Below are 24,761 nucleotides of genomic sequence, written 5' to 3' on the forward strand. Positions count from 1 at the left end.
AAAGTGTTTGCCCCCCCGCTGCACATTTCTTTACTCGTTTGCCGTTTTTAAGTGTTTTTGTTCATCATGGAAATTTTAATGTGAGACAAAGATAGGTTGAGCAAATTCATTTGAAGTTCTCAAACGATGTCTCATGACTCATTGATAAGAAAATGAACTGGGTCAAACTGGCGTGAGAAAGTCTGAGGCCAAACTGCTGCTGACCAAAAAGTACATAAAGGACGATGATTTCCCAAAAAAACACCTTAATGGTCACCAGGTCTTGCACGGAGATATTTTGTGTGCTACAGATACAAAAGCGGAACTTTTTGGAAGATGTACGTTTAGTTTCACCTGGCACATACAACGGGCCCCCCGCATGTTTGCAAATTCACGTATTCCACACGTATGTTAATGTGTGTTGAGACATGCTTGCTGTTTGACTTAATAAATTTAGGCAGCTATGTTTGTAGACGAGGGCTGCACAGTGGCGCAGTTGGTAGAGCTGTTGCCTTGCAGCAAGAAGGTCCTGGGTTCGATTCCCGGCCGTGTTTTTGTGAAGCGAATTCATTTTCTTAATTCCAATTTGCGCAATTCTATGGAAACGGATCTACTGTCTGTTATAATGAACAGTTGATGGTAGTCGTCGTAGCCAACGGCGTCACAGCCAGTTATTAAGTTTAGAAGAGAACGACTTTTTTTACTCATCATATTTGCTCAGGTTATCTTGGTGTGATGTGCTTTCGCTCTGAAAGTATTTCCAGACACAACATCCCTGGAGTTGAGGAAACTCCACACTCTCAATCCAGACCGAACCAAAGCCATTAGTGTCTTTAGTTCCACCTGCGTTGTTGTTCGGCCGTCACAATGTCTGCTGTGGAAAAGGTTTACAGGTGAAGCACTCTCCCCCTAATTGCTGAGTGCGTCTCCGCCTATTTTCTCAGAATACAATTAGATCTGATTTCCTCCAGGCTGTAAGTGCTTAAAGATTCAGTGGCTTTCTTAACCTCATTACCTCCTAACACTCCCACTTTTCCCTTCATCTATAATGAAACAGGACGGAGCAATTTATCTTTGTCACTCTTCTTTCAGCCCTTTGTTTCTTGTGTTGTTCCGTCACAGCGAGTGTACTCATCCCACAATCCTTTGAGCAAATATTCGTATGACTTCATTAAAGAGCAGTTTTCATGTAAGGAGTGCATGGGGTGGGGGGGGGGGGTTGGGTTGACACTTTTTCATTCAAGTCTCTCTGGATAAGAGTTTCTCCCAGAAGAAATTAGACTAAATGTTATTGCCTTCATTATGGAAAGCACTTGTCCGTTAAAGCTTCAATTTAAGGCTTTTTCTCTGTATAAATAATTGATAGTTGGGAAAGATTTCTGTAGAGTCAGCAGTTTAGATAAAGAGCAGCCGGTGCAAACTTGAATCATAAGTTGTATACCTTTAGATGTGTTCTTTAAACTTGTTGATCAGACAAACCTAGCTCTTTTTCACTGCATCTGTACTGTCCACATATTTGAAATCAGGAAAAGAGGGAAGTAGGGCACAATAGGCAACAAAGTTGGGTAAAAATTCTGAAAAATGTCTGAAAACTGGCTGTAATAACAAGATATGGTACCTTGAGAACTTTTCATACCTTTTCGACATTTAGTTACTTTACAACCTCTTGCGTTTATATCCAACCCCTTTACCTTGAGACCCTTATTAAAACCCAGTCCAACCAATGGTTAGACATGGTGCTGGGAGCATCACAGTGTGTGGATGATTTTCTTCAGCAGCAACAATGACGCCGTAGTGTCTACAATGTACATGGAGAACAACACAACGTACTGCAGGCCTAACAAGTAGGAGTGCACCATGCAATTGAACCTAATTTTCTTAATTCTGGGACATCAGTGATTGGATGATCCTTAAGTCCACCAATCTCAGCCATTATCCTCTGTAGTTCTGCCGTGAGAGAAGTTTGACTGACAGACCACCGGTTTTCATCTGTCTGTCCCCGGTTGACAACTGTCTCCCCACTGTTGCCCATTTAAAGACTTTGTTGCTAAATTTAAAGACTGTGTTGGCCAAAATTATTGGTATTGGAAAAAATCTGAATGACCAGGTCAGTAATTTTAAAGATAGGTGATTGACAAGAAAACTACAATCCGTTCGCCCCTTAGGTGGCTGAACACCTAAACCTGCAGAACAGACAAAAAGGACATTGAAGGTGACTGGTGTAGAAGGTCACCTCCCAGGAATATGGCAACCCTAATTTAGACTGGTTATTATGTGCCTGTTAGATCAAATTAAATTGGAATTATGACCTATATGAGTTGGGACTCTTTGTTTTAGTTATTTCTTTTACATTTTTGGATCATTTCTTTGTTGTCTAATATCTTAATAGCTGAGTTATTCGCATTGTGTTTTGGATTCCTCATTAGAACGGTTTCACTGTTCAGCTTTCCTTCCTTTATCTTTCTCCTTCCTGTTTGTTTACCATATTATTCCGATCTCCGCCCCACCCGTTAAGCTCTCCCATCATTCGCCTCTACCTGCTTCCTTCCCCAGCTGCACCCTCTTACCTCTGATTAGTTCGTCCCATGTCATCTCCACTTCTTCCTTAGAGTCTTTAGGTTTGGTTTATTTCATTGTTCTTCACTGGTGCTGTGTTTTGGTACCAGAATTTCTTCTTCAAGATCTTCATCGTCTTCTATTAAACTGTTGTTAGGAGACTCCCCGTTCTTTGCGGTTTGGTCCGATTCCTGCACTATACCTGACAAAAATAAAATGGCGTACTTGATTGTGACGTGACAAAATGAAGATTGCATAATACTTTTGCGATCCGTCACGTAGCAATTTATCACGTTTATTAGGCTATCAGGTTCTGAAATTGTGTTTTCAACTTGCTTCAGGGTTAGGGTAAGGGTTAGGGTTAAACCAAACTTTAGGTTTGGTTTATGTCATTGTTCTTCACTGGTGCTGTGTTTTGGTACCAGAATTTCTTCTTCAAGATCTTCATCGTCTTCTATTAAACTGTTGTTAGGAGACTCCCCGTTCTTTGCGGTTTGGTCCGATTCCTGCACTATACCTGACAAAAATAAAATGGCGTACTTGATTGTGACGTGACAAAATGAAGATTGCATAATACTTTTGCGATCCGTCACGTAGCAATTTATCACGTTTATTAGGCTATCAGGTTCTGAAATTGTGTTTTCAACTTGCTTCATTTCCTGGAAGCCTCAGTTTACATTTAGCTTGAATGTGTAGAAAGTTACTCGAGTCACTTTGTCTTTCTGTCTCAGTGGGGGTTTAGTCACCTACAGGGACCTCTGTTGTGGTTCCCATGGTAACACGGGTCCCCACGAGTCGATGTGCAGTCTGGTTAAAATCCTCCTACAAAACAATAGACACACAAAAAGCATACAGTTATGATCAAATCCCACAAATATTTTACCAAATAAGGATTAAGTTCAATTGACATTTGACTCGCTCAGAATCGGAGTTGAAATCAACTCTGGCTTCACTTTTCCTCTTTTAAAAATTGTCATCTAATTTTTGACTAAATCATTTTAAATATTGAAGGGACATAAGGACACTTAGTTCCACCAGTTGTGCTTTAATATCTAGTGTTGTTTGATGATGTCGCCACAAACATTTCCAAAAATATTAGTAACCATTTTCTTTCTGTTCAGTGCATTATAGTTTGAAATATAGTTGTATTTTAAATAAAGATGGACCTGCGTAATGGAAACCTTGATTTTTGAAGGAAGAGTTGGTAATCACACCTCCTAAATGTCAGCAAACTTGCTTTCTTTATTGGTTAAATACATGACAAATTCTGATCAAATATTCCTTTCCAATACATGCCCGTTGATTATTACGTGTTTATGTAAATTTTCCTTCACTCATTAGTTAAACAGCTGTTTATTTTAAGAAGAAAAATCTAAGTTTTGGGTTAAAAAATTGATTTTTGTGGAAAAACAAAACCTTTGAAGTCATTGGTGGGATTTAAAAATAAAAGTCTGTGTATGAAATTTCTGTATGAATATTGATGCCTTGAGATGTTTGAGAGTTACAGCTCTGAAAACAAGATAAAGATGTCATCACTTATAATAACGAGGACAGTAAGCAGTAATAGCAAGACCTGGGTCAGAGTGTTTCACCAAGCTGTGTGATTGGTCCGAAGTTTGTGTTTTCTGCAGAAAGTAGATATTAATGTCAGGGTTTCCCCCAGTGTATCATAAGCCTGGCGGGTTGCCAAGGCTTTAATTACCTCTCCACCAGGCTGAACGTCGTTTGTTTATTTTACATTTTACATTTTTTGATACACAGTGACAGGACAGACGGATTAAGCTAGGTTTAGAGTTTACTGGGCTCGCACCAATTGCATCAAACATTGGTACTTTTTTGGAGAGCGAACACCAGACACAGTGAGGAATCATGTGCGTTTTTTTTTTAATTACTCTTCACTAAAAAAAAAAGATTGTCACATTGTCCTCTTCTCTCAGAATCAGCATGGACTTCCTCAGCAATTTGGGCTCCACTAGCTTGTTTTAAAAAAGTCTGACCCGATATATTCTGACCATTTCAGACCAGAAACGGTTTCAGTTTGGAGATGTTCTGACCCAGTTGTCAACCCATAATGGTTTATCCCGAGTCGAACTCGCTTAAATCCTTATGCCTTCCTGAGTTTTATGCTTCCACTCGTGAACTGTGAGCTAAAAAGAAAATGAGAGTTATTCACTTCACCTGTGAGCTTTTTCCATTTACGTCAAACGTTGTTAATATTTTTGGATTTTGTCTCGATGAGAATATGTTTGCTTGAACGGAATTTATCGTTTTTATTGTATAAAAACGTTCAGAGGAGGAAACACACACACCAGAAAAGGAGGCAAAGACAGTGAAATTCAAACGGTGGAGGGAGACGAGAGCGGAGGGGGGGGGGTAATGCCCTGAAGCAGAGAGAGGTGCAGAAGTACAACCTCTGAAATAAAGAACAGATAGCCAGGCCTGGGATAAAGAGAAGTCCCAGGGTGTAAGATTGATCTGGCTCAGAGGCGCCTGAGTGAAGAGAGAAAGATGTGGAGGAGGAGGGGAAGTCACAGGAGCTAATGGGGAGGAATGTTAAAAATCCTGATGTTTTGGATGCAGCTGGTTGAACACGCCGACAAACAAAACAAAAACAAGCCATCTTTGATATGCCGAGCTTCCACTTCCCCAATTCTTACTCTGACAAGTTCCGACGTTTCCCCGTCGCCAAACCTCAGCGAAACCTAAAAAATCTACCCCATCTCAAAGCAAATATTAATTCAACACACCGCTACGCGTGCGTCTTGTCAGCTCGTGGTACAACGTTCAAATAAAAATAAATAAATAAATACAGTTGATGAAATGTCACCTTACCTCAAAATGCACTCAGAGCGTCTTAATGCCCTGTTCCTCAAAACGTATTGAGAAACTGACAGTGTGATGGGTGGGAGACAGCCTGTTTCCTGCGGCGGTTCTCTCCGTCTTCCAGTCTCCTGGCTTTAATTATTAATGTTACATTGACACACCGCATACCGAATGAAGCAAAGGTTATGAGTCACAGAAATATGAGCAGTCCTGTTAAACAAGAGGGAGGAAGATGAATTTAATTAAAGCTGTGATCTTTGGAGAGCAGATATTGCAGAGGATTCTGCACGAAGCACGTCATTGATGCAACGAGCTGCAGTCCACACCGGGGCAAAGATGGAGTTTTGTTTTCCTCCATTTGTTTAATAGTTGAGTTTGGATAGAGTGATAATGTGTTCTTACTTTTTTTTTTTTTTTTTTTTAGATATTGGCCTACTTTATGATGTCAGACAGGTTACATTGACGTGATTTCTTGATTCTGACAGTAATCGGGTGTGGATGCGGAAAATGAAACTAATTTGGTTTCACATCTGATAGTCTGGTGGGAAGCAAAATGATGAGATTTGTTGCATTTTCAGCCAGTGCGGCTCGCTTTCACACAGAGTTGTGTCAACCAAACCGAACTAATTTAAAACTCTGTTCCTCTCCTCGCCTGTGGGGGCGCTGAAAAGAACAACCACTGAAAGAGACAACACAAAAATAACAGAAGAAGACACGAGCGCAACGAAATGTAAGCAAAAATGGAGTAATGCCAGATTTTAGCGGTAGTAGGAACAAAACAATGAACCTTTGTGTCTAGCCAGCACTAGACATGTTTGATTGTGATGTAATTACCCAGAATGCCAGGCGCTATAGTCCACTTCCAACTTCTGGAGCGGTTTCTGGTCCACACTGCATTCAATCGGCACCAGAGTTCACTTGAACCGAACCAAGGTCTAGGTTTTATTTTGTGGACCACATCAGAATTTAATTCCCCAGTCTCCCCTTCTCAAACAATCTGGACCTTCTTAACATACAAACCAGAGTTTGATCAAAGTGGACTGTACAGGGCTGGTGTGAATGCACCCTGAAAATCAGGGTCGCAAAAAACATGTGATCAATCATCGTTAATTTATGATTCAACAGAAGAAGCGGATATTTATCTTTATACTATGAACCTCCTACATCAGGGGTGTCCAAAGTCCATCCTGGAGGTCCGGCATCCTGCATGTTTTAGTTCTCTCCCTGGTTTAACGCACCTGGATCCAATGATGCCTCGCTAGAAGGCCTAAGAAGAACATTGACATGCTGAAAAGGTTGTTGGTACCAGGAAGGGAACTAAAACCCCTTTTCTAAAGTGTCTAGACTAAAAATATGATGATTAAAGATGATTTAGCTTTTGCAACATGTTAGTTCAGATAACTTTTCCTTTAATAAATGTAGTCATTTAAAAAAGACAAAAACATTTTGTACTTGGATTACCTTTGTCTGATATTAAAGTTTATTTAATCTGCCACTTTTGGAAGAAAAAAAAATCTTTAAAAAATTTTGTACTGTGGGTTTTCCGTGCCATCTTAGATATGTCATCTTTTTTACTGAGATGCTCACAAGCTATAAAATCTTTAAAAGCTTTAAAAATACCAAAGCAGAGTCAGGGTTCATGTCGCCGAGTCTCTTAACCCGGTCACCCTCACATTGAGCGAGACGTTTTGTCGGTTCTCATCGATGTGGCTGTCCTGTTGCTGCTGGAACAGAAGTGATGAGCTCTGTCTGCTCGTCTTTCCAGGGGAACGGTGGAGGCTCGCTTTGTCTACGTCTTCGTCCTGGGCATCCTCTTCTCGGGCACCAAGGACCTGCTGAGATCCCAGATTGTCACGGCAGACGCAAAGCTGAAGAGCAGGGGATTGTGGGAGATTTACAGTGGCCTGGTGCTGCTGGTTTCGCTCCTGTTCCGGGCCCACAACCTGCCGGTGCTGTGCTGCGGACTCCTCATCCAGACACTCATGGCTCAGTTCATCTGGAAGAAGCTCCACTATGACGCGGCCCAGACCACCATCATGCACTACTGGTTTGGCCAAGCCTTCTTTTACTTTCAGGTAAGCTACAAACCTTTGTAATTGTTACAACTGTGTTTGTTCCCACCTCCAAACTTCACTGTCTCTGTGCTGGTTTTGGCATTTCATCCTCCGAACTCGATGTGTTATGGCATCCAAATAGTTAAATGTTGCTCTTGTATGACCAGTAGTCTACAGGCTCGTCCAAATGTTGTCCAGCAAACTTTAAACAGGTTTCAACTTGCCTTTGCTTCAGAAGTGGAGTGTTTTGTTTCGGGTGTCCATACAGTTCGGTTCACTGCTTATTGTTTTCTTTGAAATAGTCGTACCTGTTCATTCAGGTCTTTCTGAACGTCTCCACATGTGGCCCTGGGCTGTTGGTCAACTCTTCTGATAACTTTTTTCACTCTTCTGTCAGAAATCTTGCGAGGAGCGTCTGGCCGTTCTACGATCTGATGATGTTCTGTACACTTCCAGATTACTCCCCTCAACATGTTGAGAAGTTTAGAAATCCTTCCGTGACCATCACCATCAGACTGTTTTGAACAATAATGGTGTGAAGGTCTTGAGAAAGTTCTTTACGATTACTCATCATGCAACGTTCCTTGTGTGACACCTGGGTAATGGCATCTTTTCATGAACTGCACAGACACACATTTTACAAAGTATTATTACTCTGGTTTCTTGTGCAAGTAATTTAATGCACATGAAATAAGAGAAAATGAATTTATTAGTCACTTTTTAGCAAGTATGTAGAGCTTATTTTCAGTCAATAACTTAAAATATTGATTAAAAAAAAGTACCAGTTCCTCTGGCAGATTTCACTAAAAAACACGAAAATTGCCTTGTTGTAAGTTAAATAATCGGCCCGTAGAACCAATACTTTTTAAAATTAAAAACAAGCTCATGTTTCTTGATGAAAATTTCCTTGTAAGTTAGTTTTGTCTTATTTCAAGTGCACTAGCATACTTGTACTAGAAATTAGACAAAACCATTCGGTTATATTTAGTGTTTCTGCAGCGGCAACCAGCTGACATTCATTTGCACCAACAAGCGTCAAACTCAGCGATATCAGCTGAAATCACCGAGAGATTTCAGCTGATGTCTTGGCTTTCCATCCCTTCTCTCACATCATTTTCTGCATGTTTCATTTAACATTATTACACATAACTTCATTTCTGAGCTTATTTGTTATTTTTTTCTTCCTGTGTGTATTTTTTGGGTTGGTGAACACTTCATATCATTAACATCTTTAGAAATATGTTTAATCTGAGAAATGGTGATGTGTTCAGATTCGCCCGGTGAGGATGAGGAAGTCGGAACAGCTGCGTTCAGTGGCTGGGAGACTTACAGACTTTCACTCTACAGTTCATTCATCAGTTCAGATGAAGTAAAATGCTAGCAGCTAGCAGATAAGACATTGTAATTTGTCCTCCACTTCTAGCCAACTCACTTCTTCTGATGGTCAGCACGTCTCTTTTTCCTTTCCTTAAATCCAAGCTGCTGATTCTTTAAAAAAATTTTACAGTCCTAGGGCTAAGAGTTTTTTTTCTAAGAGAAAGACTGATTCTAGTGGGTGAGGACAGATCCATCCTCCTTTACTTTGCTCCAAAAGTGCTCGCTATATCCTGTCTTCATCTTCCATTTGTGGAAATCTTTCCTGTTTTTTACTGAGCCTGACCCCAAATTCTCTTTTAGTCTCCAACACATGGGTTAAAAGGTTTTGAAAGGTTAGATTGAACATCAGTAAGTACTTTCTTACTTTCAACATTCATAGATTCTTACATGTATGATGACACACTTAGGCAAAGACTTTTCCTCTCAAAGTGCCTTTGGTTTGTTGTTGGGATTACTGGACAAAATACGATTAACTCGCCTTTTATTGTTCTTCCACTTTAAGTGTGACGATGTAATTAAAGAGCAGCTGAAGGTTGCATTGGTAGAAAAATATTATTATGATTTGATTCTGTTTAACATGAGCAAACATTTTACTGAAGCTGCTCTCTTCTCTAAGGTCAAATTGAACTGACCTCATTAGGTTTTTTGTTGTTTTTTTTTTAGAGTCGAGGCCAGTATATCTGCAAGGAAATTTAAAATGCTTTACGCAATCAAAATATAATATAATATAATGTTAGGTGGACCTTTTTTCTTTTAGTCTATTCACCCTGTCCCAAACAAACTGGACTTTCTAGCCAAACAAGTCGGATTATACCCAAAGTTTTGTGGCAGATTCTCAATATGTGGTTGTATATTTAGCTTCCTCTACTATCAGAAGCTTCCCCGTCCCTGGTGGAGAAAAGCACGACTCTCCCACCACCGTGTATCAGTCCAAGTGGACAAGCGAGTTTCTGCAGGTTTCCACTTGTCTTGAACTTTTTCAGTTTGCAACACAGACCAAAAGGAAATGTTCAAAAGCAGATTTCTTTACAACCTAACCTGACTGTAGCCTCTCCACATCATCATCCTTTATCCGCCGCGGTGGGCTTCATGCACTCTCTCCAGGTGACTTTAGAAAACCGGATTTTAACTTTGTGTTCTGTGTAATAAAATCAGTATAAAACTGATATAGATTTGTAGCTCCATTATGACAAAATGTTAAAGCTAATGTGAAACTTCATCTTGGGATCTGTCATCTGAAAACCAGATGATGCGGAAAGCAGCAATAAAGGCAGAAATTTGCATTTCCCCCCCCCACACACTTTTCCTCCCTCTCTGGTACAGACTCCATCAAACAGATGCATCATCCATTTGAGGTGCTTTTACTTCTTCTTCTTCTGAAACATCTCGCTCTTCTACATCTTCAACAGCAATAAATATTTGCCGTTTGTAAGAAAAAAGACAAAAAAAAGACACTGAAAGCAAAACAGTGGGACTTCCAACAAGAAAGCAAGAAGAGAAGCATCTACCTGCAGCCTCCGACCTGCTCACTCACAGCCACTGTTTGTTTAAAGCCGAGCCAGCTGTTTGCGTCCTCTCCCTCCCTCATCACAGACGTGCGCGCAGATGGAGAAGAAATTGTTAGCTTGCGAGACGCTGCCCGGCAGATCGCCGCCGCGTTTGGGTTCAGACAGAGAGAGTCTGGTTCGGATCTTCACAGGTTTGGCCGGTTTGAGGTGCAGGAAAAGGGAGAAACCAACGTTCCTGACAGAGGCACGGCTGAAATCAAAATAAAAAGGTGGTGGTGTGTTTTGGCTTAGGTGGGGAAGGATTTAATTGCAATATTTTAAACGGAGCTGTAAAGGTGCGCCAGATAGGGCAAGAAGATGAGAACATTTGTTGAACCGAAATAAATTGATGGTAAAGGGGAGCTATTATGCAAAATTCACTTTTTGTGAGATTGTTTACTTGCATTTGGATCTCTACTGCTTCTAAAAGCAGTCCACGTCATTTTTGTGACAATAACTTCATGGTTTCTTTTGGTGTCTGGAAAATGAGCCGTTTCAAAAACCTTCTGATTGTGAAGCTACAACAGACGAGCACTGTGCTGTCGCCTAGCAACGATTAAAAGAGCCATTGTTCAGCTTTTTTTAACCGCTGTACAACGGCCGCGGGAAAAGACAAGTGTTTTGTTGTTGACATATCATTCAGAAACAACTTGCTGCATTCCTGTTGGTTTTGCAGGAGGCTCCACTTCTGCTTTTCAAAGATATCCCGGTGTCCACTCGGGCCTCTCTTTGCAGCCGTTTTCACATGCGGGTGTAAATGTTGAGTTGGGGGTCGTGGCCAGCATCACTGGATTTGAAGTGACCAGACACCATAAAACGTCTCTTCTGATGGCCAGAAGTGACCAGAATGAAATCTCATTACCTCAGAATGATTTTGTGTAGAAATATGTGATGAACATGTCTTATATAACCAAATGACGACCTGTTCAAGGAAGCGTAATAGGTCACCTGTGTTTCTAAAGCAAAATAAATGCTGCTTTTGCTTTAGAGAAATGTAGCTGTAAATCTGTATCTGCTTCGAAACAATTGCGAATCTCCTTTTTTTTTTTTTTTTTTCATGCTTTCAGGTTTTCTAGAGGTTTGTTTCTTATATGCTCTCCACTATATATATGATTCGGAAATGTTTTTGTCAGGATCGCTCCCTGTTTTGTCGTCGTTGGCAAATATACAAGTGAACATTTCCAATTTGTCCTGAGTGGTTTAACCTCCAGCCCAGTTCCTCAGAGCTGCGCGCAAAAACAACTGGCTCGCCGGGAAGTCGGCAGCATCTCAGAGTGATAATTAAAAAGAGTCGTCCGTCCTTTAAGTGCTTCCAGCCACAGATCATCGTGTGCTCTTGTTTTTGTCTGTACTCAGTCATTTCTGCGCTCTCATCAGAGCTCTGAAAGGTTTGCTTTGTGCACCCGCAGGGAAACTCCAACAACATTGGCACCGTCGACATTTCTGTGGGCTTTGTTGGTCTGGAAAGCTACATCGAAGCGCCTGCCATCTTTTTAACAGCTCTCAGCACTTACGCAGGTCCCCTGCTCTGGGCCTGTCACCTCGTCTGCTACCTGAGCTCGGAGAGAGAAAGGTAAGTGTCACTTACAAGGTCGATACATGGCAGGGATTTTTAAGTGTTTGGCGCTGGAGCCCCAGGATTCTCATGGATAGAGAGGGAAACGTATAAACTTTTCACATAAATCTCAGCTGCGTCTGCAACTAAATGTTATAAATAATAAAAAAAGGAAATTAAAGTTCAGGTTGGTTATTTATTCTGCTGTGAAACTCTAAGGCTAAAAGTCCCTGTTACCTTGCTTCCAATATCTGTTAGAAAATGAATGAACCAAGTTGCAGTTGTGGAAAAGATTTTCTGTCTCTTTTTATTTTCTTCTTAATTTCAGTTGAAGTTCTCTCTGAATCTGGGTTATATCAGCTCAGAAGATAATTTAATCCTTATGAACTTTTCACATAAAGTTTATATATGTAAACATCCACTCTGCCGATGATCCGTCGGAGTCGATGTGAGCCCAAACGCCAAATTCTGCAGCTCATCTACATGTTACGGTTGTCAAAGTCAAGCTAGCATAGCTGACCTACTTCTCTGTTTTATTTTACCAAAACTTTTTCCTGACCTTGTTATCTAGTTTTTGTCGTGCTGACAATTAGCACTGCATCTCTTCTTCTTTTATATGTCACACATACATTTAAGATTTGGCTCGTTATCTTGACCACTCACCAGATAAACCAGTGATCGTTTCCGTGCTGGAGCAGTTTTCTCTTGCCTGGGTTCCACTGGTTCTGGTTCAGGTTGTAAAACAGATTGTTGGTATTCCCCGGCATGCGCTCAACACCGTTTGCTGTGCACCATGCTTTGTTTTTTGTCCGACTTTAAATCCCCAAAATACTAGAACGGCTACTCGACTGAGCTGCTCAAGCCCTCCTTTTGTGTTTTCTATCTTTTCTTCCTTCATTCTCTTCTTTTTTCTCTCTGTTACCTGAATTAAGAGGCTACAGCTGCACACTTTATTTGAAACTCTGTGTTGTTGCTTTTTTTGGCTACCAAAATATTTCCAAACGGCTCCAGTTTGTGTTTGTGAGCATAAGAAGTGTGGCAGCCTTTGCTCACCCAACCGAAAAGCAGCTTGTCGCCACTTTATGCCACTTTAATGGTACTTTATGTTTCACACAGCTGGAGAAAACAATAAAAAAACACCTGCCTGTTCTCTGGCGTCTCCACTGAACGGACTATAAGCCACGGCTGCTAAGTTGTGTGTGGAGGTGGTGGAGGATGATGGGTGGAGTGGGGAGCTGCGATTATTTAAACATAACTGACTGAATGAGGAAAAACAAAACACATTCATTCCAGTTGAGACACACTGAACTGTTGAGATTCACACTTCAGATTTTCCCAGTAGCCTCAATTTAAATTCTACAAAGATTTTCTGAAAAATATGATTTTTTTTTTTTTATAGCAAAGAATAACACAAAGGTTATCATTGAGCACAGCGCCTCATCTAGAGAGAGGCCAGTAGCTAGGTAAGTGTGTGTGTGTGTGTGTGTGGGTGTGTGTGTGTGTGTGCACGCAGCCAATAAACAGGGCTCTCCTGCAGCATGAGGGCCCCCATGCACAGTGCTGAGTGATGAGGCTTGAATCTGTCCTAGCAGCTGTTCTGATGCCGAACGCCAAAACTAAAATGAAGCTAAAATGGAGACAAAGATGCTCCAGGTGTGAAATGAGTCAGTCAGTCTTTAAAATGCCAGGAGCCGAAATGAGAGGCTGCAGACTTCTGGTCTGATCAACAAAGCGTTTCAGCACCGGTGGTGTTGGCGCAAGGTGAGCTGGACCCACAGGTTCTGTCCATCAGTCTGTCTGTCCATCTAGTCACTCATTTCTATGTCTTGTCTTTTTGAGCTTTTCATCCTTTTGTTTATCCAGCTGTTATCTTTTCCTTCAGAGTGTCGGCACATCCTTTAAAAGCCTTAAACTTTCTGTATCAGTTTTAGCTTAGGCTCTGCTCTGAATATGTTGGTGGTGTTCAGTCCGTTTTTAAGATCTCAACTCCAGTGGTTGTCGATGAATCGATTCATCAAGATGAATTGTTTCAGTCCTTGTCACATGTTGGGTCATTTTTGAGCGTAACTTCTGGCCAGTATGGCTTCATGAAGGTATATTCTGTGCTGTGTGTTGTAAGTCTGGCGGGCCACCAGGCTTTACTTGCTCCCCCATGTTTTTTTTATTTATTGGATGACTCGATGAGCCGTGTGCACCAATAGCGTCGTTTTGTACCTCCCCTGTTGGCCTCGCACACTATTATTTCTAAAAAATAATGCCGTCTCGTGCACCTCTAAAGTTTTTTTTTTTTTTTTACTTTTAATATTTTTTAATACACAAACACTGGGCTGCTGGTGGACTGCCCTGCCACCGGACTTCCTCTTTCAACTGGATAAGAGAGCGTCTCGTGCACATTGAAGATGAGTGGACGATCCTTCCAGTAACATCAACCCAAATCTGCGTCGCTCGATGGAGTTTGAAGGCAAAAGTTCAGAGTTGTGGCATGAAAATTGTCGGATGTCTGAGAGTCACTTGAGGAAAAGGAAACCGTAGAAGCACTAGAACCAAAGGCCTTTCCTCTCTGCTGCAGATCAGATTCTTGGAGATTTGCCGTCTTCTGCGGTTTCATCAGAACCCTGACCATCGGTTTCATTTAGCGAGTCGTCCCCTGAACGCGGCTGCCTCCACAACCCGACTGCAGGAAGTTTCCCGCGTTTCCTCTCCCGGCACACATCACATTAAATCCAGCTTTAATACGTTACACGCCAGATTACAGCGGCGGGCAAAAAAAAGAGAGCGTCACTCCTTATTATCCCTTATTACTCGCGACGCAGTGCTCCCCGGCAGCGTTGTGCACTCAGTAGGTATTGTGACGGATGAAACAAAAAATAGTCCGAGTTCATTAAGGATTCACTCTGCCGCATCAGCAGATTGACCATAAAGGAGGAGAGGTGGAAGTTCTGGATCAACGGCCGCTCTGCTGGTTTCCTTCATGCTGTGTCATTACTTAAACAAATCGTTGCTTTCGTCTGCGAAAGACTTCATATTCCGACAGGAACCTGAGCGAGAAAAGGAAATATTTAACTGCTTCATTCAAGTTTTGTTTGTTTAAAAAAAAAATAAAATACTTGAAAAGCCAGTGGCAGATCCACAGTGAGTGGGTTTTACTCACCGTATCTATTATGCATCGGTTTTCCGTTGAGTTTCAGCGCTTCTTAGAGCGTTCAAGTTGTTTTGTAAAGGTGGAAACTCGCGATATTTGTCGTGCATCTGGTTTAGTGGGTTGGTTAAAAAAAGAAAAGAAAACGGATGAGACTGAGACCAGCTCAAAGAGATTATAAAACATTCGTGACTCAGTAGGAGTTATTGGAGTGACTCACCAGAGGAAACTTTCAGCTGCGGCTCGGCGGACTCCGGGAGTTTTGGTTCAGCAGAACCGGACTCACCGAGGCGCGACGGGGCTGACATCACAGCTGGGAAAAGAGTCGATAATAATCCAATCTGAACTGATGACTGAACTCATCGATTGTGGCGGAAAGGTAGGAATTGATGGAACGTGATGTCATGTTTTTGATGTATTGATCGTAGCAGGACTTCTGATCAATTGATATCTAATTTCAGCCTCTGCATTGAGATTGGATTGGATTAGAAATATCTAATGTTATGTTTTCAGTTTTTTAGTAGTTTGTTTTTGGGTTTTTTTGTGCTTGGCGATATTTAAAAATTGATTTTCCTACCAGAGTCGATTTCCGATTTCCGATTTTGATGGATGCTTTTTGATGCTTCCTTTTCTAAAAAAGAAATGAGGGAAAATGTTTTCAAAAAGAGGCTTTCATCACAGTCATGCCTTCTGTGAGCTCTGCGTCAGAGCAGTAAGGCGAACATTTCTGCTTAAATATGGGGATACAATCACAATATGAGCAGAATAAAGATGCAATTTTACCAAAAAAACAACAAACATTTAAATTATGTGGAAAAAATTAGTTTTAATGAGAAAAGAGCTTTGAGTTTTAGGTAGATCTTCCTTGGAAACAGACACTTCTGTTTGTGTGATTGCCTCAGAGTTATGATAGTTTGATGGTGATGTGTTGAGTGTTTCTGTTAGGTATTTTCTCTAAAATGCTCAGTATTCTGCGTTTTATTTTATTTTACTGTTCTTTTTGTACTAGTACTAGTTCCACTGGGAGATTAAATATCTATTTATCAGTAAAATAATCTAAAATAATCACTTTTTTTTGGTCAAAATTAAGGAATTCTTGATTTAAAACAAGCACTCATATCTTGCTGAAAAGTTACTCATAAGTTATAATTTTTTTACTTTAAGTGCACTAACACACCTGCACTAGAAACGAGGCCAAAAACACTTGGTAAGATTTTGTGTGTGTGCGGCGCACCTTCTCCGGCGCCTGCTGTGTCACTTGTTTGTGCAGATTGAAAGCAGCCTTCCTGTCAGCAGCAGAGCACTTCCTGTTCCAGGAGGGGGAAGGTGCACTTCAGCTTCCAGCGGGGTAAAAACTCCCATCGATACCGGAGTGCTGTGAGGACAGTTTGCTTCAGACTCCTGAGGATACTCGGTTGCTAATGGGCCTTCTTTATGACTCTCGCTCTGCATCGGGGGGTTTTTTTTTCTTCTTCTTCTTCTTCTTTTTTCCATGAGTTACTTAAAAACGGGAGACAATTTCCACCACCGCCTCCTCGATAAAAGAGGGGAGAGGCAGTGGAGCCTCTTCTTCTGCTTCCCCCCCTCCAACGCATTGATGCAGAGGTTGTTTACTCGGCGCCGGTCCACAGGTTCTTTTACCTCCTGCTGTCATGATGACTCATCAGTGCAGAGTGTGTGTCTCACCAATCGGCATCAGATTGACACACACACACACACACACACGACTGGATTCAAACGTGGAAAAAAACGGCGAAATTGCATCCAAACCTTCAACATGGATTGACCAGTGGAGCTCAGGGTGTGGCGATAATCGACAGTAATCACTAGAGGTGTGAGATACCGCCTGTTTCCTTATCGATACCAAGTAAATACTGGGGCCGTATCGTCAATAGCGATACTGATACTTTTTAACAAAGTTTGACATATTAAACTTCTCACCTTTTGGTGCTTTAGTACACTGAAAAAACATAATCTTACCAAGTTCTTTTTTTTTTTTTTTTCAAGTTTTTAGTTCAAACATTTTTGTAGGCTTGAAATAAAACACAACTAACTTACAAGTAGCTTTTCAGCAATAATTGGGAGCTTGTTTTACGTGAATAATTCCTGTAATATTGATAAAGCCGTACTAGTTCCACTGGATTATTTAGCTTATTTAGCTTAGCTGACATTTTAATGTGTCAAAAGTGAAACAATCTGCCAGTGGGACTGGTATCTCTTTATCAATATTACAGGAATTATTCACTTAATACAAGCTCCTGATTCTTGCTGAGAAGTTGCTTGTAAGTTAATGTTGACTTATTTCAAGCGCACTAATGTAGCTGCACTAGAAAGTGGAGCAAAAACACTCGGTAAGATTTTTTGTTTTTGCAGTGTGGATCTTTGCTTGAATTATTTTCTTCAAACCTACAACTGAATTTGGACAGAGTTTATAGCTATAAATGTTTTACTAACATCAACATAATTTCTGTGAAAAATGTAGTTTGTGACCAAATCAAATCAAAACAAAACAAAATTAAGGTCGGGTTGAGAAACTACGATACAAAAAATAAACAAGTTTGAGATGGAATCTGAAACTGAAGTACCAACCTCAGCACACTGATATTGATCCGATACTGATACCAACTTGGTATCGATATATTGGATCATTCATTCCATCCCTGTAATTTCAAGGAAAAATTGGCAATAAAAGAATTTAAGAAGTTTCCTTAAACTAATACTTGGTTAAACCACCTTTTGATTTAAATTTAAATTTGTTGGTCATCTTTTTAGAGATCTGTTGCGTCCCACATATTAATCTGATAACATTGACCTCTTTATTGGACCTGAAGTTCCTCAGATTTCTCTGTGAGGAAACCCAATATTCTCTTCTAAAGACTTCAAGGCTCCCTGTCAGGTTTAAAAGAATATAATTCAGTTTCCTAACAGCCACCTGAAGGTTCAGCACCAGAACTGATGGGTGTTAAAACCTTTAGCCGGTCAGAAAAAGTTTAAGTCTGGGGTTTAACATGCCATAGCACATTTGTCCACAGGGTTTTGGGAGGTTTTTGACAGACCTGGACATTTTCTTCTGTCTGTCTGTCAACTTGACTCCTTTGTTTATTTATGGAGATCTCCTCAGATTGTTGTCTTATGTGGAACACAAGCAGTTTCTTTAGGTTTTAAGGGCTTGGCATACCTTCAACCTCATGGAAAATGCCAACAAAGCATTCCAATCACACATACCGTTTTCACTACAGCCTCCTAGGGGGCGATAATGTGCTGATATGTTTACACAGAAGAAGAGAATGTTGACTCAGTTTTTGTTAGATAGATAATCCACATTTACAAAAACAATATTTCTCTCCTCACTAAGTTGCTTTGAAACTTGTTGTTGAATCTGTGTTTGCTGCCACCCTGTGGATGGGAGTGTTATCGTCATTAGCTTTGTCTCCATTACAAATGGACAAAGACAAGGTTCCTCAATGTTTTTCTAATGTCATAGAAAACCAGAGTTTCACAACTGTGACGTTTTTGTTAAATAAAAAACGCGATTAAAATCTCACTTTTTTTATGCGATAAATTATTTAAAAACATCATCCTCTGACCACTTCCTGTTGATTTCTTCTTTGTGGTTTCTGCCAGTAGCAGTATCCAGTTGTTGATTGTGTGACTTCTGTGCCACAAAAAAGTGTTTTTTAAAATAAATAAATGTTTATATGACCAACATCCTCATCCTGGCAGCAAAACTCATCAAAAAGTCAAAATTGGTGTGATTCCTTTAAGCGAATTTACTTTCAAAATGTCAAATTGCGCACAAATTGCAATGAAAACGCAGCTACTGCCAGATCATATCCAAAAATCTGGATTGCATATTCCATATGGCATAATTACTGATAAGAAATGTCTCTGCTCCACATTTCTACAGCACTGGTGACGGCCTCCGCAGTGCCACGATGCATTTATGATGCTGTGGAGCTTTGTGTAGCCTTCACCTGAAATAAGTTTTAGTGGCTGATGGCTTCACCTCCACTCCGTCCCCGTCCTCCGGGTAAACACGGGGACGGACATGAGGCCGAGGCCGAACCGCCGGCCTCCCTGAGCCTGTGGAGCCGTTCCCGCTCCGCAGTGAGATCAGAATATATTCCGGTCATGAAGGATGTCTCGGTTTCTGCAGCTAATCGCGGTCTGGATGACCTCGCACGTACTCCCGACTCCCCCGGTGGACTCTATGAATTTCTGGAGTAGATTTGTTCTTTGCTCTTTTATTTGTCTTTCCTTTTTCTCGTGTAGTGGCTGTGGAATAAACCTCGGCCTGTGTGTTCTCCTGACTTCCTGATCGGGCCAGATATCGATCCCCACCCATGTTTGTTTAATCGCCGGCGTCTTCTCTGATGTCCTCGCAAACAGATTCGCTCATGTTCCTCGAAGCATCGGCCTTTTCCGTTTAGAACAGAAGTGGTGGTCCTGGTCCTTTGAGTGGGCTTGTGCTTTGTTTAGGCCGCGGACCAGTGAGGAGGAACCCTCAGGATGCAGCCGTGATCAAAGATGCCCACAAAAAAAAAAAAGAAAGAAAAAGAGCAGGACGCGGCACTGCAGGTCTCGTGTCTGTTGTTACACACACCGTTTCCCCTGCGCTTGTAAAGATCTGCTAGAGGGAAAAGCTACAAATGTCCAGATGGTTGAAGTCCCCGACTAAAACTAGAAAAAAAATCCCTTTGATCCCCTTTTTTTGTTTGGTCTTTTAGCTGTGGGTGTGCTGTGTCAGCACTTTGTTCTTTGTTAGAAATGAACAGTAGCAGTCGGCACAACTCTGAACTCCTGGGGCTGACCATGTGGACCAACGTTTATCCTCTCCAGAGGAACCTGTGCTCTCCATGTTTCAGTCAGGACGGGATCTCAGGAAGCCTCGACTCATGCTGTTAGATTACTACCTCCTCCGTCAGATCAGGTTAAAAAAAAATAATTTAAACACATCAACATTTTCATAGTAAATCTTTTTCTAATGCGGATATTGACATGAGATTTTCATCGTGTGTTTGGTAACCACCAAAGTAATCCATACATAGAGACAAAAATCAATGAAGTTCAGGAATTAAGCTTTGTGTTATAATGTGAAATGACTTACAGGTCACTTTTCAGATGGAAACAGGAGCTAATTTTAAATAAATAAGTTCATAATATTGATGAAAAAAAATGCAATTTCTACTTTTAGATCATTTTAATTATAAGATGGGGAAAAATACCTTATCTACAAATGAAAGTACTTTTTTTCCCCTAAAATATAAAGGAATTATTTAATTAAAATGATCTCCTAAATTATTTTTCTTAAATTTATGTATCAAAAATAAAGGCCTTATAATGTCTTAAATTAATTTTTAAGACTTTATGCCTTAAATACTTTAATCTCAGGTCTTAAGTTTTGTCTGTCAGGCAAACGTTTGAGTCGCACTCAGACGCTCGCGGCTAACGTAGCCTGACTAGCTAGCCGGCTGTTTTGTGTCAGTATTTTTTATATAAATTTATAGCTAGTTGGTTGGACGAATTGATGTGAATATACAGGTCAAAAGTTGAAAATTAACGACTTCCAAATTTTTTTCTCTTGGAAATTACGGACATCTCAAAATTTCAGTTTTGTTTTTTTTAAGCAAATTGTCAACTTTTCAAATTCATAAATTTCTACTTCTTTTTTTTTTTTTTTTTTTTAATAATTTCTGGATTTTTTTCTAGATTTTCAACTTTCCAAACTCAGAAAATGTCCTGTTTTTGGCTGAAATTTGCTCGTCTTTTCTCTATCCACAATGATCCTGACATGCCATCATAATTGGTCACAACTTGTGTGATGCGAAAAAAACATTTTCACCGCAGTTCTGTGAAAAACGCAAATTTTGACACAGCAGAAAAACCACCTGATCTCAGCTGCCAAACTCTTTATCAAAAAACTTTTTTATTTTTTATTTTTTATTGCTGTGTTTCCATTAATCAAATGTATTTTTCTAATTCCAATTTGCGCAATTATATGGTCAATGAGAACGCAGTGACATCTGAGCACCACACTGCCAGATAGAGCATAATAAGAAAATAAAAAATAAATTCAAAACCTATAGAGAGGAGAACAAGGCAGCCGACTAGAGGACAAACTTCCAGAGGATGAAAAACTTTGATGGAAAGCAAAGACGCACTAAGCTGCTTGACGTCTCAATCTAATTCATGAAAGATTGTTTGATCATTAACAGTGAACGGCATAACTCATATTTCTCTCTCTCACACACACAGACACACACACATGAGAGAGTGAGAGAGAGAGAGTCTGATCCAATTATCTTCCCACAATAATGCAAATTGCCGGCAAATTCTGATTAGGAAGTTAATGACTTTAAAACCAGCAGGAGGAGACGACGAGACGCAGCCAGGAGATTAGGAGCGGAGGACGTAAAGCCAAACGCAAAGTTTTCCTGTGTGTGTTCATACCTAAAATCCATCCCAGAAACACTATTGTAAATTAGCAGAGGGTTGCAGCTGATCCCAGCCGGCAGCGTCCCGGCCGAGGGGGAGGAGCTGCGTGTCGCCTCCTGAGAAAAGACGGCAGGTCGTCGAGCTCGGAGGAGGACAGATACGTTCACATCCACACTGACTCTGACCAACAATGAATCAAGCAGTGAGCAACACCTCCAGCCGTTATTAATCTGCTGTACACAAGAATACAAAAGATAAATAAAAATGCGCTGGTTCAACTGTTACCGTGCTGTCCTCACTCTGTTTGGCAAGCTGTTGCTCTGCACGCCTCGGCGCTCAACCAGCCACATCGCCAATGGTCTTAGTTCTTTCAACAGATTGTCGGTTGGATTCAAGACGCATCGCAGGCTTCGTTTTCTTTCTCAGAAGTCCGTCGGGGGGTTTCTTTGGCTCTCTGTTTGGGATCAGAAGCTGCATTTCCACGGACCGTTGGGTTCCGCAAATTGGAGTTGGGGAAATAAATTTGCTCAATGGAATTAAGAACAAAATTAAGAAAAAAGATGAAAAGATTTTGACGTGGTTTTTCAGCTTTTCGCCAAACTGCAATGGAAACGTTTCTTGCAGCACACGTGTCACGTGATCGACTACGATGACGTATTGGGGCCAGCGGATGGAGGGAATTTCGGCCAAACAGCTAAATACGTTTCTACAAAAAAAAAAAACTGAAAATTTCAAATTCACAATTTCAGTTTCAAATATTTTTGCCATGATGCTCCACTTGATATATGTATGAAACTTCATTAGAAGTTGCTTTGGGTTCATTTCAAACCTAATGGACACAGATTTGCTAAAAAATAAAAAGCGAAGGAGAGAAAGTAGCATAGAGAGACCACAAAGTCAGAAGTCAGCCACTGACCTGCAGAAAGAGAGAAAACGAAACCCAGAAACTGCAACCCTCTCTGATTGGTCCTCTTCTCCCCACAGGAGCCCGGTCGCCGTCGGCCACGGCTGCTACTGCTTGGCCCTGCTGAGGTCGGTGCCGGCCGCCGCCTACATCGTCCTGGTGACAGCCCTGCGCTACCACCTCTTCATCTGGAGCGTTTTCTCGCCCAAGCTGCTGTACGAGTCCATGCAGCTGCTGCTGAGTGCGGGAGTGTGTCTCGTCTTCATCACCATGGAGCAAAGTCCCGGCTCCAGTAAGTCCTAGTGGGAGGCGGGGCGGGGTCGGACGCAGACCCCCTCGGACTGCCGCGGTCCAGTCGACTCCTGCTCTTCATCTCCTCGCGCTGTGAATAGATGTTCTCTCAGTGATATATTTAAATATGTTTCTATTTCTAAAAGATGGGTGTGGGGGGGGAGGAAATGGTTGAGGAAGAATAAAAATGTGATGTAACTTGTGGAAAGAGGCCATATCTCTTCTCTCTGAGATATGCCGCACTTGGAGGTGCAGAATAAAATCGGGCTGTTGGAGAACTTTGAAGTTGTATTTTCTGGGGTAGCGGCGTGTGTTTACCTGTTCTCATGCCGACCTGCGTCCTCCGGGCTCGTCCCGCCTGAAAGCGCAGCGGCCTGAAGTCGAGACTGTCGGCTCCCCCCGGGGCTCCGGACGCTTCTTGATCAGAGGTGAGAGTAACGGGATCGATCACGACAGTTTTCCAGTTAAAATGTGTGGGGATTCGGGGTCCCGCTGCGTCCTTCACTCCCCAACACTGATACTGGATTATTAATCCAGCCAGATATCCCGCTGTGACGGACCGACAGGGGTTCCTCCTCTGGAGTTTGTGCCGCCTCGGGCCTGAAGGTGCAGAGGGGCCGAGGCGAGCGTGAGCGAGATGTCAGACGGCCTCGGCCTGCGTCCGCCTACACGGAGCTCTAGAAACGGTTCTAATCAGGCAGCGTTAATGAAAATAGCTGCGCGGGAGGAACACAGGATCGCAGAGTGGGAGTTTTAAAGACACTGCAGTCATTTCTCTGTAGAGGTTTTTGTAACATGCATCACGGATAATTGATTAATCTCCAGTTTTCTTTTTTATTATTATTATTATTACTATTATTATTGCATAAGTTGAGCATTTTCGGTGGTGGTTGTTTAGGAAGCTCTCTTGGAGAGCACACAGCTGTCAGAGTTGCACTTCATTCCAGAAGTATTCATTTATTCCTCCTAAGTGTTTCAGTCTGTCATGGGTTTTGTTGGGACTGTTTACTTGTATTAGGACAAAAGGTGAGACTTGGCTACTTAATTTCTGCATATTTGCACTGCCATGAAATGCGGTGATGTTGATTAATGTGTACTGTCCTAATCAAGTTAAATTAATTCCACATTTTTATGCAATAGACTGACTACTTTTTCTAAATTTCCTTCAGATACAAATGAAAAAGGTGAGGAATGCATTTACCAAAAAGCACAATGCTTCCAAATGTGGGGTGTTTGAGATTACATCCATTCTCCTGTCAACTAAAACTTTCAAACTATTTTGACCTCATCTGAGTACACCAAAGATCCACAAGGCCACTATTGACCCAACATGTGGCACCGGTTCTGGGGTGAACTGTAGGGTTAACTTCTTGTGGTTAACTCCCAGATTCTTCCACCTGAGCTGAGGGTTTCTACTGCTCCTCCAGAGTCCACATGGTACTCTTGACTGCTCCTCTAGATAATGCCCTTCTAGTCTGGATTTTATTTTAGGATTTCACAGTTAAAGAGGGCCTAAATACCAGCTCCATCTGGACCAGACTGGAGAAACGGCTTACAGGGCACTAGCCCAGGGCCCCAATTGTTTGAGGGCGCCACTGATTTATTTATTTTTTGTAATGAATGCATGTTTTGCAAACCTTGTAATTTATATTACACTCATTGGTCCATGTCAGGTGAGGTCTATTAATATTTTGGAGATTTTTATGAATATAAACAATACGTATTTGAAAATAAGGACCAAAACTTTCTCCGGTTCATTGTAAATCTGACCCTGCTTAAAACTGTCCAGATATTTATTTCTTATACACTTTGTAAAAGCATATTTGTTCTACTTCATAGCTATACATGTGCTGTTCTGTCTCATGAAATCCTTGAAGTTTGAGGCTTTAACATGACAAAATGGAAAAAATGTTTAAATGGCATGAATACTTTTGCAAGTATTCTCAGTTACTGTCAACGTCCAAAGGGCGGAAAAGGGCCATTTTCTGCTTTATTTTTACGTTAATCATTTATTCTTTATTATTAATTTTTCTCTGTTTGCAAAATTCACCCGAGTTCTGACTGAACCTTTTCACTGTCCGATCTTTGTGTTCTTTCCGTC

General features: G+C 41.2%; 1 protein-coding gene across 2 annotated transcripts in view; it reads left to right on the top strand.

Annotated features, from left to right (window-relative positions):
• Positions 1–24,761, top strand: part of pigg (phosphatidylinositol glycan anchor biosynthesis class G) — an 88,407-nt gene that overhangs the window by 59,988 nt on the left and 3,658 nt on the right. For both annotated transcript variants that reach the window (XM_044127417.1, XM_044127416.1), the window contains exons 11-13: positions 7,124–7,433; positions 11,746–11,909; positions 22,450–22,661. In XM_044127417.1, the coding sequence (XP_043983352.1) occupies positions 7,124–7,433; positions 11,746–11,909; positions 22,450–22,661 (686 nt within the window). The remainder of the gene's footprint in view (positions 1–7,123; positions 7,434–11,745; positions 11,910–22,449; positions 22,662–24,761) is intronic.

This window comes from Gambusia affinis, linkage group LG09, assembly GCF_019740435.1.
Source record: "Gambusia affinis linkage group LG09, SWU_Gaff_1.0, whole genome shotgun sequence".
Classification (NCBI taxonomy): domain Eukaryota; kingdom Metazoa; phylum Chordata; class Actinopteri; order Cyprinodontiformes; family Poeciliidae; genus Gambusia; species Gambusia affinis.